At 39.6% G+C, this 19,809-nt stretch overlaps 2 protein-coding genes across 2 annotated transcripts; both read left to right on the top strand.

Annotated features, from left to right (window-relative positions):
* The first annotated feature begins 562 nt into the window (after positions 1 to 562).
* On the top strand, positions 563 to 7,477 carry stac3 (SH3 and cysteine rich domain 3). Its single transcript, XM_010897712.3, has 13 exons — positions 563 to 804; positions 1,191 to 1,257; positions 2,518 to 2,596; positions 3,017 to 3,170; positions 3,281 to 3,378; positions 3,512 to 3,572; positions 3,658 to 3,755; positions 3,866 to 3,929; positions 5,231 to 5,283; positions 5,370 to 5,464; positions 5,583 to 5,634; positions 5,739 to 5,876; positions 6,215 to 7,477. Exons 2-13 carry the CDS (start codon positions 1,241 to 1,243, stop codon positions 6,311 to 6,313), a joined length of 1,008 nt encoding a protein of 335 aa, XP_010896014.1. The 5' UTR covers positions 563 to 804; positions 1,191 to 1,240; the 3' UTR covers positions 6,314 to 7,477.
* Positions 7,478 to 14,048: 6,571 nt separating this feature from the next.
* On the top strand, positions 14,049 to 14,813 carry LOC105026345 (neurexophilin-4-like). The gene has a single exon (XM_010897745.2). The coding sequence runs from the start codon at positions 14,049 to 14,051 to the stop codon at positions 14,811 to 14,813; it is 765 nt and encodes a 254-aa protein (XP_010896047.2).
* Positions 14,814 to 19,809: the final 4,996 nt, after the last annotated feature.

Genomic DNA, 19,809 nt, shown 5'->3' with positions numbered 1-19,809 from the left:
ATATAAATTGGGTTTTCGGCACAATATTATCAGGGGAAAATATTATTTTTAAACTACCATAATTGGATGATGTATAAAAATGCTTTCAAATTAATACAATATCTAGAATATTTTTTTTTGTTAACTGTAAATTGAATACTGTGAAATCTCTAGCAATTATACTGTATATAATACACTTTATTTTGATAGAGACAGTGGTAAGACATGTAGTTTTGGCTGAAAAAGCAGTACCTTGCATTCAAACCCATGCTGCAGCAGTACATGGGCACCAGAAGTAGCAACCAAGTCTATTGGACCACCTAGGCTGCAACAAAGCCAATATTTATTACAATCCTCTACGTAAGTATTTCCTATAGGATGTCATTATTGATGGTAGTGACACCAATGAGAGAAACTACAACAATTCAGATGATGTCTGTTTGCACATGACGCTAACAGGCAAATGGGGGGTGCAGGGGGTGGGGGGGTTGCCTGGCAAAGGAATGGGAATGAGTATCTGATTTCTCCCCGTCATCAGTGCCCTGAAAGTTACCCAGCTGTCTCATAAACTCAACCTGTCGCCTGTCTAACGGTCACTTACTCCCACTCCTCTGGTCTAACCGCTCACCATTGGATTGCTCTGAGGAAATTACCTGCATAAAGAATATTTCAAAAGGGAAGTAACAATCTGGAAGGGTTTTGGAGGCCTCAGGTTTGACAGATTGCTCATTACACATGAACAGAACGTCTTTGAATCAAAACTGGTGACAGCTAGACAGCTAATCTAATTTTTTTATTCAGTGGACCAGCAACCAGTAGGACCAAGTATGTCTGAATTTCAATTAAATTGCATGTTTCTGTTGTTAGTAGGTGCCATCCGTTCAGTTTTTTTAATAGGTTTATTTGTTCAGTCAGTTTTGGGAAAAATTGCAAGTTCCTTAGATTTCATTGAGGGACTGACTTTTCACTAAGACAAGTCGTATATTGCTGAACTTCATTAAAAAAATTGCCATACCTGGCAAGGCACCCAAATGTATGTCGTGATGAGATGTCGTTACACTTCCCCAAAATAGTAGAGTGGATCGGTGTATTTTTGAGTGTACTATATGGCTGCATGAACTGGTATGAATATGTCCCAATCAAATGGTTCTCATGTTGAAGGTAATTTTGAGAGGCAGTGTGTCGGTTTCCTGAACTGTGATTTGTTTCAGGTTAACCAGGTAGCAGTTCAAGACGAGAGAGTGCTCACACACACTACACCATGGCCCAATATGACCAGTGAGTCAGCACCTGCCTTACCCAACTCCATACACCATGTACAGAATACACCACATACAGAATACACCATGAACAGAATACACCATGCACATAATACACCATCTACATAATTCACCACTTTACATAATAGACCATTCACATAATACACCATGTACAGAATACACCACTTTACATAATACACCATGCACATAATACACAGTGTACATAATATGCCATGTACATAATACACCATTAACATAATACACCATGTACATATTACTCCATGTACAAAATACACCATGTACATAATACACCATGTACATAATACACCACTTTACATAATACACCATGTACATAATACACCATGTACAGAATACACCATCCACATAATACAACATGTACAGAATACACCATATACAGAATACATCATGAACCAAATACACCATCTACATAATACACCACTTTACATAATAGACCATGCACATAATACACCATGTACAGAATACACCACTTTACATAATACACCATGCACATAATACACCGTGTACATAATACACCATGCACATAATACACCATGTACATATTACACCATGTACATAATACACCACTTTACATAATACACCACTTTACATAATACACCACGTACATATTACACCACTTTACATAATACACCATGTACAGAATACACCATGTACATAATACACCCTGCACATAATACACCATGCACATAATACACCAAGTATATATAACACCATGTACAGAATACACCATGCACATAATACACCAAGTATATATAACACCATGTGCAGAATATACCATGTACATATTACACCATGTACAGAATACACCATGTACAGTATACGCCACTTACATAATACACTAGATGATAAGAATTCACTATGTACAAAATACACCATGTACAGAGTTCCCTAGATGTACAGAATACACCATGGACACAATAAACTGTGTACAGTACACAATAGATTTACAGAAAATACCATGTAAAGAAAACACTAAATATACAGGGTGCACTAGATGTAAAGAGTAAACCATGTACATAATACACAGAATACAGTAAATGTACATATCATGGCACGCTAAAAATTGTGTTCTTGGTTCTAAATAAAACAAAGCGGGAAAAGTATTTGTTTAAATGTTAAACTTGGTCAATTTAAGCTAAGCCAACATAACACTGTTACTGTAACGTTCACTCTAAAATATATTTTTGGTTTCCTTGTGGCTTGATGTGGCTTAATGGTGGTCTCTTTTTGTCTGTATTAGACTGGAAGATAAACATTCTGTGGATATCCATGATAACCCCATGACCCCTGACAATATTGTAAAAGAGGAAGACAATACTGTGAGTAGTACTTCAATCTGCCCCTGGTGGTAACACCATCCCCCAAACAGTTTAAAATAGCAACCAACTGCCACAGTCAAAAGTAACCTCATTAGCTTAATATGTGTAAGGATTTCGGCTTCTATTTCCATTCTGTTGTAAGCTGACACTGTGGTCAAAATCCAGAGCTTTTTTATTGACCACTAACTCTCCAAAATAAACAGAATAGTTGTTGTTAATCATTTAAAACATATTTTACTGGGGCAAACTAAAACACTGGTTACCATGTTACAGAAAATGACCTCTTCGTAAATGTTGATTTCAGAATGACTTTGGATTTCATTATAAATGTTGTTCCTCTTCATATCAGTAGTCACTAATGTGCGGGGAAGAATGAAAGTTATGTACCTATAACATTATTTACGGAGACTTTCTCTGCAGGTATACTTTATTTATGAGGAGGAGGTGGAAGTAGAAGAAAAGGAGCCAGAGCCTGAACCCGTTGTTATCTTGGTGAATGACAAACCCCACAAGTTCAAGGACCACTACTGCAAGACCCCCAAGTTCTGTGACGTCTGTGCCCGTATGATAGTCCGTAAGTTTATCACAGCCCACAGTGGCTCTTGTATTCTTCAACAGTCTCTAAATCTCTGTAATCCTACTGACTAGATTCTTACCGTGCTTTTTTCATCTTCTACCATTCAGTCAACAACAAGTTTGCTTTACGGTGCAAAAACTGCAAGACCAACATCCACCACGCTTGCCAGTCTTACGTTGAGTACCAGAAGTGTTTTGGCAAAATTGTGAGACATTTACAATTCCTCATTTACGTTATTATCTGTATAATGCCATTTCAATGATGTGAACAAGTTCACGTTGCAAGTGTTTTTCAGTGGCACAGCAATTCTCCCTGATGTTGCCGTCTCACCCCTGTAGCCCCCAGGTTTCAGACGTGCCTACAGCTCCCCTCTGTACAGCAGTGACCAGTCAGATGCAGGTGAAACACCGTCCACCTCAACAAGCTGAGTGCTACGTTTGTGTGTGTGTACAGCATCTTTTTGACCGTGTTCCCTCCCATCCAGCCCACTCCAACCGCAATGACCCCGTGTTTGACACGCTACGGGTTGGGGTTGTCATGGCGAACAAGGAGCGCAAGAAGGGGTCTGAAGACAAAAAGAACGTGAGTGCTGTTTTACCTGTTCATGGCACATACTGGAAACATAGGTCACAAAAATGCTAATATTACCTGGGAACATCAAGTGTATGTTAACCATCTATGTCCTCTCCAAGATGATGATGATGATGATGGAGGAAGAGGAATCCCAACAACCCAAAGAAGACGAACAGACCGAAGGTATTGAAAAATAATTAAGAAATTCTGTTATAGTGTGTGATAATATACATATACAGTATGTACAGTACCAGTCATAAGTTTGAACACACTTACCCATTCACTAATATAACATAAACAGTATATTTTACCGTAACATAACTATTAAATATAGTAGGTACATATTAAATGTCTTTTTAAAATCTATACTACACTATAAATATAGCCATAAATTCTTTTGACGAGAGGAATGAGCCATATTGTGAGCAAAGGGGAGTGATAATTGAATGCTAAAATGTTTTGTTTCATGTGCAGTGTAACAAGGTTAATGTGTACTTGCTTTCATATGATGTGACTATTTAAACAAACACACACGGACATACATCCATTATGTAAGTGTATGTTGTAGCGTTTCGCAGACAGCATCTCAAACCTGTGACCTTCAGCTCCACAGCTGGGCACACTACCTGGTTATTCAAGGGAATTTCTTAATTTTTTATATTTTTCACATAGTGAAGACATCACAACAGGGACATAATACAAATGTGTTAAACAATTCAAAATACATTACATATAGTAGATTATTCTCAACACTTTGTGGGAAACATGGGAAAGGATACCACAAAGTATCTGCAACATTAAAGGTGTCCAAGAACACAATGGCTCCATCACTCTTAAATGGAAGAAGTATGGAACCACCAACCCTCTTCCTAGAGCTGACCGCCCACTGACAGTCCTTTAGGTGGGACTCCAAGTGGAGTGGCTTTTGTCTGGCCACAACCATCAAGTCCTGAATGGGTCACTTCAGTTAATATAATAGGAACTTAAATTGTGATATTGAGGCACAATTTCCACTCTAAATATCACTCTTCTTGGAACCACTGATATACAGCTCCGAAAAGAATTAAGAGACCACTGCACCTTTTTCTTTCCTTTCCAAAAAAGTTGAAAAGGAATATTTTGTGTGCGGAACCTTCCTTTTCTACTTTTTTGGAAAGGAAAGAAAAAGGTGCAGAGGTCTCTTAATTTTTTCTGGAGCTCTATTTGTAACAAAATAGCAAAGATTTGTAAACAAACTCTGCCACGTGATAAGATATTGGTGCCTATCCAAGTTAATGGTAAACTAACTGAACTATAATGTTATGTACTTGCTACGCAATATACATCATGTATGTCAACCTACACAACAAAAAACAGAATAGCACTCAGTAAGAAAAAATACTGAACATATTACACTGAATGCCTACACATCAAAGAAGTGTAAGACAGGGTATATATCCGCGTAGCCATAGTTGTACTGAGAACTCTTTTTGATGTTCTTATAGGAAAGCCAGAGGGTGATAAGAAGGGAGACAAAGCTGACAAAACAGATGACAAGGTAAGAGACCCCTTGACATGCACACGATGACCATTTAAATATCTACATGAACAGTGTAGCAGTTCAACGATGAATGTTTGTTCCAGAAAAAAAAGGAGATGGGAAACATGGGAAATCAATCCCATTACTACCTGGCCCTCTACCGCTTCAAGGCCATTGAGAAAGACGACCTTGACTTCCAGTGAGTTTACTCATATGTTGCCTTATCTCATATGAGTTTGCGTCCCATATTTTAGTTGTGATGTAATGCGAAACGTGATATCATTTGATCCGAATACACAAACCCGATGTGTTTTCAGCCCTGGTGATCGAATCACTATAATTGATGATGCCAATGAGGAATGGTGGAGGGTAAGTGTTCTTGAAACGAACCAAACTAGCGATGGTTCAAATGACTCATAGGCTCTTCATACATTTTCGTCAACACCATAAATAAGGTCTGTATTTCTTCTCAGGGGAAGATTGGGGAGAAGACAGGTTATCTCCCCACCAACTATATAATTAGGATAAAAACGGGAGAGAGGGTGTTTAAGGTGACACGCTCAGTGGTGGGAAACCGGGAGATGGGACAGATCACACTGAAGAAAGACCAGGTGACAAACCGCTGTCTCTTTGTATGTCAGACAATTGTCAATACTGTGTATCATTAATAATAATAATACTAATAATAGCATCTCGTAATAGTTGCTCTTTAAGCATCTTTTGTACTGGGCCTGCTAAAGCAAGCGCAGAATTTGACCCAGATCAGCTGTCTGTGTTTGTGCTTTTGTTTGTTTTTTCAAATGAAATTGATTTCAGCTTTACGATCATGAACAGTATTGAAGGATGGACTGATTGTAAATGACCGAGTGTGTGTGTGTGCCATTTTCAACAATTACTGTACCACTGTGGATGCATAGAACCTTCCAGCATCCTTTGTGTCGTGTTACAGATCGTGGTGAAGAAGGGAGAGGAGGTGAATGGCTACCTGAAGGTCAGCACTGGCCGTAAGCTGGGCTTCTTCCCGGCCGACCTGCTCCAGGAGATCTGAACCTGATCCGATTGTGACCACCACTGGATTGGAGTCACAAACCGTCACCAGGACCGTGGCCACACACCAAACCCACCCTGAACACACATTATTTAGAGTTTGAGTGTTTACCTTACACTACCAATCTAGCCCCTTGATTATTTTCCAACTTCAGGGGCCTGGGGTTGATCTTGGGATTATGTCAGCTGTTTGAGGGCTGTGAGGCTCAGCGATGGGAAGGGTGCTGAGTGTAACCTAATACGGCAGCCTTTCCACCCGGTTGAACCGGCTCAGCTGACCAGGCAATCCAGGCTGGAAGGAGACGTGTGACGCAAGACACATAGTGTGGTTGACAATTAAAGAGTTAACATGTTTGTGTCCTTTAAATGTGATCAACTAGGTGAACCTGAAAATAGGTATTCAGCCACTTTTCAAAAAGCAAAAAAACTGTGTATCTACCAGGAAGTGTTATGCATTCTAATGAATGTATCTTTTGGAGACTTTGATTGTAGTAGTTCCTTGGTTTTATATGCTGCTAAAATACTAGTTTTTCAAATCCCCTTAGATTGAAATGTTAAAGCGCATGTAGTCAGGTTTTTTAGAGGTCTGTGTTTTTTTAATAACTACCAAAACAGAGTGCTGTGTATTTGTTGTTTAAATTTAAAAGCTTGGCTCCCATTCAAAACAACATGCTTTTGCCAAAGAGATGTTGGCATAGAGTTAATGACAGATTCTTACATGACTAGTATTGCGTAATTAATTATCTATTGACATGCTAAGTCTTATTCCATGTATCATTTTTCTTTATTCTTTCAAAATCTGAATAATATCTTATCGCTGTGGAACCATTTAATCAATTTCAATTAGGATAACATTTGGATAAATAAAATCCTCTATTTTTGTATCAGAATTTTGCATTCATAGACTGTTTAATATGATTCAGTATTTTATGCCTAACCTTAACAGCGAATAGTTTTGGTTCGTCAGTAACTGGTAATTTACAGTACTCAAGCCTTATCTCCTAAGATTTATGCGATCTGAAGAGAAACCAGAGTGAACTGCTGATTTAGGGAAACATTTCTGACCGACTTGAACTCCGTACAAGATGTTTTACAAAACATTATCACTTAACCTTAAAAATGAACAGACCACAGTTTCAGTGATAAATAAAAATAATTCCACATTCCTCGTCGTAACATGTCTAAATTTTTTTAATACATCCAATTAGCCTAAATGTACAAACAAAATGCATGGTGGGCCATATCATGTTTCTATATATTCTCCAGGGAAAGTGTTCTTGTCATTGTTTCATCTTCCTAGTGGCAGAAGCAGGCGCATAAGTCATGAGTCATAACAAGCCAGTAGGATTGGTGACAGAAAGACAGCAGCAGAATGGTGACAAGCCTGCATGCCACCAGCCTGTCAGATTTTATTTAGAATGTTTTGACAGTGTGAGGGTCTTCCTGATTTCAATGCTTTCCGTCTGTTTACAGTTATATGGCCTAGAAGAGTATCCTTAATCCCCAAAAATCTAGAATGTTTAAACAAGGTGCATTGTAACACCAAAACCAACGGAAAGTCAGCTGCACCAATCCGATGTTGTCTCAACTTACAATAGTTACACTCTGAGGTGTAACGCCGCTTAATCAAATGTTTTGAAACAGCTTGCCAGGGACTGGGAGTGCTAAAAAAGGTTGGAAAACTTGGTTGTTTTTAGAATTTTGTAAAGTACATAATTAAACACCTCTGCTGGAATCCCTCTTCTTTCTAGAAGCTTCTATGAAGACACTATGATGGTGAGTAAAATCATGTCTAGTGCACCATTACATTTACATCTGGAATGTTGTAGCATTTGACATTGACTTGACTTAAGAAATGAATCATTTGTGACTTTAACCAAAACTGACACAGATCATGGTGGGTTCAAGTCTTTTTGGGGGCCCTGAGTGGAATTTGATGTTGGGCCCCATCTTACACCATAAATAGGGGGTATTCAAATCTTACCCCACGAGGGCCAGAGCCTGCTGGTTTTCTGTTCTAACTCATCATTAATTGCACCCATCTGGTGTACCAGGTTTAAATAATGATTAGGGGGTTGCAGTGAAAATGTGGAACAGGTTTTGAGGGCCAGATTTGAATATACCTGCCCATAAAGGTTTACATTATAATTATATTGTTTCCTTATGGTTTGTAACATCAAACCAACTTAATTTAGCACATGACCAATAAGCTGCAAATATCTTCACATAATATTGTAAAAATATTGTCTGTGATCTATACATATACACTGCTCAAAAAAGATTAAGGGAATACCTAAATCACACATCGGTTCTCAATGAACTGAATATATGAAACATCATAATCTTTACTGTACATTGTGTCATTCATTGAGAACAACATGACGTAATAACGGTCAATGGAAACCAAAATCCCCAACCGATTAAGGGCGGGATTCAAACTCACACCGTAAATCAAAGTGAACAATTGAAATCACAAGCTGTGAATTTCATCATGGCAACAAATAATGTGACTCAGTAGTGTGTATGGCCCCCACGTGCCTGTATGCACTCCTGAAAATGAGAAGATGAGATGGCGGATGGTGTCCTGGGGGATCTCCTCCCAGACCTGGATCAGGCCATCAATGAGCTTCTAGAAAGTCTGTGGTGCTACTTGGCAGCTGCGGATGCACTGATACATAACATCCCAGAGGTTCTCAATTGGATTCAGGTCTGGAGAATATGAGGTCACTGGCATCAATGCCTTCCTCATCCAGGAACTGCCTACACATTTTGTAGGGCTCTAACAGTGCTCCTCCTGTTCCTCCTCGCACAAAGGAGAAGATATACGTTCTTCTGCTGGGTTGATGCCCTTCTACGGTCCTGTCCAGCTCTCCTCGTGTAACAGCCGTCTCCTAGTATCTCCTCCATGCTCTTGAGACTGTACTGGGAGACACAGCAAACCTTTTTGCGAACAATGTATGGATGTACCATCCTGGAGGAGCTGGACTATCTGTGCAACCTGAATGGGCTGCAGGTACTGCCTCATCCTACCAATAGTGACATGGACACTAGCAAAATGCAAAACAAGAAGAATCAGTCAGGAACCATAAGGAGAGAGCAATTGCCTGTGGCCACCACCTGCAAAACCATTGTCTTTTTGGGGGTTGTCTTGCTGTTGCCTCACCTGTGCACCTGCTGTCACATTCATTTTTACCAAAACAGGTGAATATGAATCACTTATGCTTCCTAACTGGACAGATTGATATCCCTGATGTTTAATTGACTCTGTGTTATACTGTGATGATTACATGTTCCCTTAATTTTTTTGAGCACTGTATATTTGCCAATATAGACAATAGTGCAGGATGTTGATTTTAACTCACCAGCATAACTGGCAGTAACAAAAAAAGAGATACATATTCTTGCTGTTGTCTCTAAATATGTGGCTTCATCACCAGCAATGAAGGTGAAGGATCTGCTATGAAATAAAAAAAACTGTTATTTCCTGAATGGAAAAATATCGTACTTTGGGAAGCATGCTTCATATTATTATTATCAAATGGTTTGTTCTTTGATTTTTTGTTGTTCTTATTAAGTTCTATATTTTTCTTTTGTTCTTATATGTATTGGCAATATACCAAAAACCGATGCCTTGCTATTGCCTTGCCAATTACCAATGTAAATACAACAGTAACATACTTTTTTTCCTGTCTTACCTATTTCATGCAGTCTTTTATAAACGAACAGGAAATGGTTTTCGCTTATTTTTTTGTCATAATTGTATAAAGTATTTTGTGAATGGCGTGCTTTATATACTGATTGGTGATGATAGCCGTGTTATTTGACAACATACGACATCACGCGACTGCTTTTGACTGCCCATACTGAGTTGGTGACCGGTCTATAAGAGCATTAGGGCATCTCGGGGTTTGTGATATAATGCCAAATTACCAAGGCTATTCGCTGTGACTTGGCACTCCGATGCGACTTGCCACGGTTGTTCCTAAGAACAGTGCTTAGACGCGTTATATGGGCCATATAGCACACCTCCTAGTATCTTCTTGCTTACATATACCACTACTGTCAGCCAGTCAACATTCAGGAGACCTATATAGTATTTGCTAGTCCAGGGTGGTTTAGGGTGGGGAGGGTATTACTGCCAGTGTCTAAAGCGAGTATAGGAGATTATGAGTCAATGCAAAGTGATAGGGACCGGGTTAAATGGGTTTAAATGGGTTAGAGAATATTTAAAGATTATTTAAAAATTATTTGAAACATTAACTTAAAACTTCAGATATCTACTCGTCATTTTGCTTATTTTTACCACTGTGAAAATATTACATATTTTTAAAGACATTTATTAAAGACTTTCATTCATGTTTATTTTCAAAATCAGACATCAGTATAGTTGCACAATCTTTACACGTTACAGAACGGGGTTTTGAGTCATTTGATTTTTACAGTGTACATTTGAATGATTTGACCATGGTCTATTTCTAACATGGTGAAATGAGTGGCTAAAATGCTTGTTGTACAGTTTAGGGTATTCACACATACAGTACTTAACAATTATGAGAAGCAAAGCAGCGTGAGAGCGCGCGCAAATGAAGAACGGGCTGTCATCAATACGGTGAGTGTCTCTAACACTTTGTTCTCTTTCCTGCAACTTTGTCCTGTTTTTACAGAGCCATGCTCGCTACATTACATTATTGAAACCACTAAATACATGTGTTGTGCATGTCTTATGATTCTAAAGAGTTGCACGTTTTCTTTTCTCTCTTCCACGTTGATTGCTTGCAGACTTCGATTTCCCCGGTGTCGAGATCCGTACGTCCACCGACCTTCTGGGACGATGAGGATACTCATCAACTTTACCGTCTTAAGTCTGTGTTTTTTACCAACGGTAAGTTAGCTCACATTTCACGTATTTTGGCAATAATTATAGTTACATTTGTTATTGAATGCTATACAATAAGACCAAGCAAAAACATGTGGCCGTGTTAATCCCATGTATTCCAAGTGTACTTGTTTTTTTGTCTTTATGCATACTCATATTTTAGTCTATATATTATGTCACTTCACTCACGGTAAGAAATCAATGTGCTGTCTGTCCATATGTAGTGCTTCAACTTGTATGTGGTGCTGATTTGAGATGTAAAAGCAAACGGCAAGTTGCTTATAAAGTGTACATTATATAGCATATATTCCTTGGGCAAGAAAACGACATATCAATTATCTGACTAATTATTCTACTGAGCATGGAGCGAGTTTTTCTGTGCACAAACAAAAAGCCATATAGGCTACAGAATGTCTTATCATAGTTTCTATCTCCATGGCAGAGGTTGATAGTTATGATATTGGTGCCAGGCTTTGCAGATTTACTCTGTTTTTGCTTATAATATAGGATCATTTCTTTGAGTAGAACATCAAAGTAAAATGTATATTTTCTAAGTTATCTTATATTCACTATACAGCAGAGGTCTCTGGTTCCAACTAGCAGTTATGTCTAGTTTTAGGTCTGAAGATGTTTACTGACACAATTGCATGAATGACTCCTTAGATTTTATCAATAACAACTGTTCCCATATTTATCAAATTTGTGATTTGCTAATAATGCACAGGATGACTTCATTTAAGAGAATTCTCCCTGTAGTTCAAGAACACATTCCTAACAGGGTAATTAGACAGCCTACAGTACATCATCATCGTAACAGATGCATAGATGGATCATGGCTTTTTTATTCCTGCTCCAATAATCACTAAGTGTTATTATTTATTTAATGGGCCTCTTCAGTCACAAAGGTTAAACTAATATTTTTTGCAGCAAACACAATCTGGTGAAACATTAAGTAAATTATTTGTTTGCTCTTGTTTTTTCTGATTCAGCTTACTGTGAAATTTAGGTTGAGTGATTTGCTCAAAAATGAATTCATTTATAATAATTGCCAACAGAGCAGGGCTGCCCTAGCCTTTTTGATGTCAAGATTTGGTTAGGGTTATACACATTCTGCCATGGACAAAATTAAATGTAAAAAAAATCATGCAGTTCAAACTTGCAGCAAAGTCTATACATTCTGCCATAGCGCACTGAGAAATCATTTTCACCTATGGAGCTAATATTTTTAAGAATAATAATCTACAGTGGCCCCCTTGAGGTCATGTGCCCTTCGTGCCAGGTTGGTATTCGGCTGTGCTTGCTTAGGTGGCTTGCTAAACTACCAATAACAATTATTTAGCTGACAGGGTTTGTTAAGTGACTGTCAATAAAAAATGTACCACAAACTGCACCTGGTATATTGTGTACTATAACCTCAATAGTGGATATCCCGGCTGATTTCCAAATGAAATGGGCCAGCACCCTGTGCGGCAGGTCGCCCCGACCATCTAGCAGTGTCTACCATCTTTCACTGCCATCCTCATTACCATGAGCTGAGGTTCCCTCTAAGTATTGTGAGCAGCCAAGTCCTGACATACAGACACCTAGCCATGGCCTGGGTTGACAGAGTGTGGTGCCCAATTAGTGCAGGAGCATGGCTGACATACCACCCTGCTAGTGGAAGAGATGAATGCAGGCTTAGAGCTCATTAGCCTGCTGAGAGTTCTCTAATGGAACATTGGCTTGGCAGTGGATTACTGACAAGAGTATTTATGAGAATACAGAAAGTAGACATAGAGAAAGGAGACATACTTATAGGTCCATAGTACATTGATGATGGGAAGTCTAATGTAAGGTGAGATGTGCCACGATATATAGCTAGGGTTTACTGTATTTACAGGGTGTGGTATATGGCCATTATAGCATGGTTAAGAGCGGCTCAAAGCAGTTTATGTGCAGGGATATAATATATTGTATGTTGGCCATTTGCCACAAACTTCTAATTGCCTTAATGCTTTCATCAATGGAACCTGACAGTAGATGGCAGCCTTTCTAAGTTAGCATGATTAAAATGATCCATCCATAGCTAATTGAAGAACACTTTTCCCTATCTGTTTAAGCCTGAAAATGAAGGAAGTGGAACTTTGCCCGTTCTAATTTAAAGAAAATAAATAAAGCCATGGTCATTACTTGAACTGTTTTCTAATCTTGATCACTGATCCCACAATCACAAAGAACTCTTACAATAAATATATTTTTCTAAATCACAAGTGTGTGTTTGGGAGTGTGTGTGTGTGTGTGTGTCCGTGTCTTTTTGTGTGTCCTGCTGTGTTGCCGATTTTAGTAGCAGACAATGAGATAAGTAGCTGCAGCAGGGGACATGGAGCCAAGCTGACTTCATATTCAACTTTGTCTAATTCTGAGAGTCACCGTTAACAAGGGCACTTAGTACAGCAGCACAATCTATAATATCCAGTTATATCTTACACTCGATCAACCAATTAAACACTCCCGGACCACAATGGCTCAGAGCAAGAACAAAGAGATTGTCTTTTTGAGTGGATAATGGATTGATGCGATGAACTATTTATTCATACACATTCAAGAGCTTATGGCATCATCCCGTCAATTTAATCATCACTTTGTCAATTCCCCATTAACACTCATGTGTCTACTCTTAAAGTGAATTGTAGGATTGTGCGGACAGTGATCAATAATAAAAATAATACAGCAACTAATACTTTTCTCGATCAAGGTTATATCCAAATGATGCCTACAGGCCTGTGAAGACTGACAGCAATTCATTAGAGACAGAAAAGACTGACGAGAAAAAATACAATACGTATATTTTCTGTGTCCACAGGGGCAAGAGGAAAGGGCTATGAATGCCTTGGACCATCTGAATCTCAATCTAAAAGTCCACTCCATAGGAAAGTCAGGGGAAGAAGGAAACCTTGGAGCCTCACTGAGAATCAAACAGCTTTCCAAAGATTTCCAGGGCACATCTGCCAAACGCACGCCCCCCAGCTCTAGGTCTGTTGGCCCATATGACCGGTGGCAGAACCTCTCCCTTCCTCTGGATCAGTCCCAGATCCGCTCCAAACCCAAGCCCCCAGCGAAAACACCTATCAAGGCAAAAAAGACCTTCGGCTGGGGTAATTTCTACCTCAATATCAAAACCGTTAAGTTCAGCCTCCTGGTGACGGGTAATATAGTAGACCACATCAACGGCACTTTCAGTGTGTACTTCCGTCACAACTCGTCCCGTCTGGGGAATATCTCAGTGAGTATTGTTCCTCCCTCCAAACCCATGGAATGGGAGGATTTGGGACGCGCGGAGCTCAGGTCCCAGAATCAGGCACAGTCCACCACCTATGAACACCAGTGGGAGATGAAGGCCCTGAACTGCAGGGTGGAGTCCCAGAGAACCAACAAGGCCAAGAAGACCAAACCGTGTCTTTATGACCCCTCCCAGACCTGTTACTCAGAACAAACCCAGTCTCATGCTGTCTGGATCTGTGCCAAGCCCTTCAAGGTCATCTGCATATTTATCTCTTTTCTCAGCACAGACTACAAACTGGTGCAGAAGGTCTGCCCAGACTACAACTTCCCAGCTGAGCCCTGGCATTTTGGAGGACGGGGATAGGGGAGGAACTGGGTGGGGGATTTCTCTTCATCTGGTATCCTACTGAAGAACCTGGGTTGTCTTGAACAGAACGTCATGGAAGGCCCAGTGCAAACATTGCAATGGAGAGATGTGCTTAGAGGAATGGATGTCATGTCATCAGCCCAGGAACAATGAGCACATACTGATAACACATCACTAAAGGGTTGAATATGTAGTAGTCATTGTTACTGAGAACAGCTGGGATATCTAGTCATTAGGTAAACTGTGTTTGGAGATAGCGTTGATGTGGTTGGAGTGCTACTCGATATGCATGCCAATGCAGCTGGTATTAGTACAAAAACAATTCCTGCTATTTCCCTAATGTAGTGTAATTATGTTTATTTAATTGGTCTTCATTTTCATCATATGATGACCAAGTCTGATGGCTCTGATGTCATAATGTATTCATTCGCTGGTGACAAGCTAATCGTCTTTTACAAGCTCCATAGTTAGCTGCCTTAAAAAGCTTTAACTTTCTGTCCTGCCAATCTACATAACGTACTACACATTTTCAAAGTTAAAGAGAAAGAATAGAACATTTGTAAATTCAAAAAAACACATCTTCATACCCATAGTTAATACATTGTAGAAGATCAGCCAGTACAACTGTAAGTCATTTTGAATAAGACTTTTCTGACCTTGCACAAACGTTAGGGAAACATACAGTATCTACTGTTTTAGAAAAAAAGTCTCATGCTCAGAATATGTGGCAGGGAGTCAGTACAGACAGCAATATTCATGCTTAATCCTCGACTGGTGACTGTTAAATCCTCCTGCATTGCAGATTTGCCTTTGAGGATGGGAAAAGTTCTGCAGAAATAGGACAACCAGAGGGTTGGTAATTATTTTTCAGGGATACAAGATTTAACCTTCAGACAAAGCAGAACAAATTAATGCCCCAGATCCCCCACAGATGAAATGCTTATTAGAATATGAGTAGTCCTAGTGTCATACATCACACACTAGTTTCATAAGGATATAGGGACAACAACATTATTAAGAAAAACTTAATGTATAGGAAGGATGCACCTGTCCCAAACTTCTGGTATTGAAGGTTTCCATTCAAATATGTTAAATATAAAAAAAGATAGATGGAGCTATAATTGTTTCTTATCATGATATGGTGAGCTAAAAGGCAGATATGTAAAGAGACAATTAAAAAATGTTTGCCAAAGGTTTGCCTTTTGCCTTGAATAAATGAGTTTGGTTGTTGGACATCCTCTTGTATAGACATGCTTTTATGGTAAATATAAACATTATTACATTAAACATAAAATATACCTATTTAGACATGCTTATTCTATCATTTGGAACTGTTTGTAACTCTGTTTTAACTGTTAAATAAAAGAACCCTATGTGTTTTTATCATTATGTTTATCAATTATATCAATTCAACATTGCCTGGCTACCCAAAGAACAAACACTACTCCTCGAAGGAGTCTGGGTCCGAGTACCTCCAAGATGATGTCTACATTTTGATATCCCCCAGAACATACGGTTTCTGTCTCATTGTCCTCAGAAGCCAGTGGGTTGGGCCAGAACCAGAACACACATGGGTAAACCAACATTCATTACATCTGTCATTAGTGTCTGATTGGTAAGAAATTATCCAACAACTGCAACTGAAGGAGTCTGAGGTTTGTGGTGAAAAGTTTAGAAGCAGTAGAATTCAGTTGAGTAGAACATGTATCTTTTGGGTACCAATTTATATAATGCCCTAATAACTCAAATACATCAACTGACCCTCTAAACTACATGTGGCCTAGCATGGTCCAAAACACACGTCTTTTATTTCTTATGAGATTCACATTCAACTGTAGGTCATAAAAGAATGGCACAATCATCAAACAAAACATGGCAACAAAGAAAGAAATGAACTGACACCTGTTCAAAAGTCTGCATTCTCTTAGTTCTTAATACTGTGTATTGCCCCCTTTAGCATCAATGACAGTGTGCAGTCTTTTGTAATAGTTGTCTATGAGGCCCCGAATTCTTGCAGGTGGTATATCTGCTCCTTCATCTTGGCAAAAGGCCTCCAGGTCATGCAAAGTCTTAGGTTGTCTTGCATGAATCACACGTTTGAGATCTCCCCAGACTGGCTCAATTATATTAAGGTCAGTAGACTATGATGGCCAATCTAGAACCTTCACCTTTTTCTGCGGTAACCACTGGACTTGGCCTTGTGCTTAAGTCGTGCTGGAAAGTCCAAGAGCGTCCCATGCGCAGTTTTCACGCAGAAGAATGCAAATTGAATGTCAGTATTTTCTGATAACAAGCTGCATTCATCTTGCCATCAATTTACACAAAATTCCCCGTGCCTTTAGAGTTCACACACCCCCAAAACATCAGTGAACCACCACCATGCTTCACTGTAGGGATGTTTTTCTGTTCATTATAAGCCTTGTTGACCCCTCTCCAAACATAGCACTTATGGTTTTGACCATAAAGCTCTATTTTGATCTCGTCACTCCAAATTACAGTGTACCAGAAGCTGTGAGGTGTGTCAAGGTGTTTTCGGGCATATTGTAACCAGGCTTCTTTGTGGCATTGGCACAATAAAGGCTTCTTTCTGGCAACTCGACCATGCAGCTCATTTTTGTTCAAGTATTGTCGTATTGTGCTCCTAGAAACAACCACACCGTCCTTTTCCAGAGCAGCCTGTATTTCTCCTGAGGTTACCTGTGGGTTATTCTTTGTATCCCAAACAATTCTTCTGGCAGTTTTGGGTGAAATCTTTCTTGGTCTACCTGACCTTGGCTTGGTATCAAGATATCCCAGAATTTTCCACATCTTAATAAGTGATTGAACAGTACTGACTGGCATTTGCAAGGCTTTTGATATAATTTTCCATCTTTATGAAGTTACATTACCTTGTAACGCAGGTCTTTTGACACTTCTTTTCTGCTCCTCATGGCTCAGTATCTAGCCTGCTCTGCGCATCCATGTGAGAGCTAATAAACTCATTGACTATTAATACACAGACACTAATTGCAATTTAAAAAGCCACAGGTGTGGGTAATTCACCTTTAAATGCCATTTTCACCTGTGTGTGTCACTTTGTGTGACTGTAACAAGGCCAAACATTCAAGGTAAGTAAACTTTTGATCAGGACCATTTGGGTGATTTCTGTTATCATTATGATTTCAAAAGGAGCCAAACAACTATGTGATAATAAATGGCTTCATATGATCACTATCCTTAAATAAAATCATTTTCTTTGCATGATCAGTCATATTTAAAAAATCAATGGCAGAATTTCACAATTTCTGCCAGGGTATGCAAACTTCTGAGCACAACAGTATTGACCCGCTGGTCGTTGGAACATGCAAAATTATTGATGTGGTCGTAAAAGGTAATGTACTCCCAGCAGTGCCAGAAGAGCACCAACCAGCTGTTCTCTAGGTTTTTTTGCTAGGTTCTGACCCTTCTAGGTTTTTTTCCCCTATTCACTTTGCATCAAATTCTTATTTTTACTTAATCTTTGGGGTTTTAGGCTGTCTGTGTGTATAAGCACTTTGTGACAACCACTGATGTAAAAAGGGCTTTATAAATGAAAGTTGATTAGAAATTAATTATATGCTGCTCTTTCAGCAAAAGTCTGCTTAATCTTTCACAAATCATCTTGTTCAAAAAAGTATAAATTGTACATTGCTTAACAAAACAATGGTAATACTTAAAGGATAACGTCATAACACCTTTTTATAGGAATAACCATTCCATAACATCATGACAACTGACATGCCATAATGTTAGAGTATCTGACCAGTAACTGAAAGGTTGCTAGATTGAATCCCTGGCAATGTGAAAAATCGATTCGGTACTCGAGTACTTGTCTTTAGGAACATCTGCTAAATTACATAAATACACACAATTTTGTTGTTGATTATAACCAAGGGCATAGGAACATGTCCCCCCAATGTCAGAAGCAGATCAATTCATACCCCTACAATAATAATCAATCAATCACATTTATTTATAAAGCCCTTTTTACATCAGCAGTTGTCACAAAGTGCTTTTACAAAACACCTGGCCTTAAACCCCAAGGAGCAAATATTATTATTATTAATATTATTATTATTATTAATTACAGTGGGGAGAACAAGTATTTGATACACTGCTGATTTTGCAGGTTTTCCCACTTACAAAGCATGTAGAAGTCTGTAATTTTTATCATAGGTACACTTCAACTGTGAGAGACGGAATCTAAAACAAAAATCCAGAAAATCATCCATCCATCCATCTTCTTCCGCTTATCCGGGGCCGGGGTCGCGGGGGCAGCAGCCTAAGCAGAGATGCCCAGACTTCCCTCTCCCTAGACACTTCCTCTAGCTCTTCCGGGGGGACACCGAGGCGTTCCCAGGCCAGCCGGGAGACATAGTCCCTCCAGCGTGTCCTAGGTGTTCCCCGGGGTGTCCTCCTGGTGGGACGGGCCCGGAACACCTTCCCAGGAAGGCGTTCAGGAGGCATCCGGAACAGATGCCCAAGCCACCTCAGCTGACCCCTCTTGATGTGGAGGAGCAGCGGCTCTACTCTGAGCTCCTCCCGGGTGACCGAGCTTCTCACCCTATCTCTAAGGGATCGCCCAGCCACCCTGCGGAGAAAGCTCATTTCGGCCGCCTGTATCCGGGATCTTGTCCTTTCGGTCATGACCCAAAGCTCATGACCACAGGTGAGAGTAGGAACGTAGATTGACCGGTAAATCGAGAGCTTCGCCTTGCGGCTCAGCTCTTTCTTCACCACGACAGACCGATACATCGACCGCATTACTGCAGAAGCTGCACCGATCCGTCTGTCAATCTCCCATTCCATCCTTCCCTCACTTGTGAACAAGACCCCTAGATACTTAAACTCCTCCACTTGAGGCAAGAACTCTCCACCAACCTGAAGTGGACAAGCCACCCTTTTCTGACTGAGGACCATGGCCTCGGATTTGGAGGTACTGATTTTCATCCCAACCGCTTCACACTCGGCTGCA

Source organism: Esox lucius, chromosome 12, assembly GCF_011004845.1.
Source record: "Esox lucius isolate fEsoLuc1 chromosome 12, fEsoLuc1.pri, whole genome shotgun sequence".
Classification (NCBI taxonomy): domain Eukaryota; kingdom Metazoa; phylum Chordata; class Actinopteri; order Esociformes; family Esocidae; genus Esox; species Esox lucius.
The sequence above is the reverse complement of the archived record's forward strand: the minus strand, read 5'-3'. Positions and strand labels throughout refer to the sequence as shown.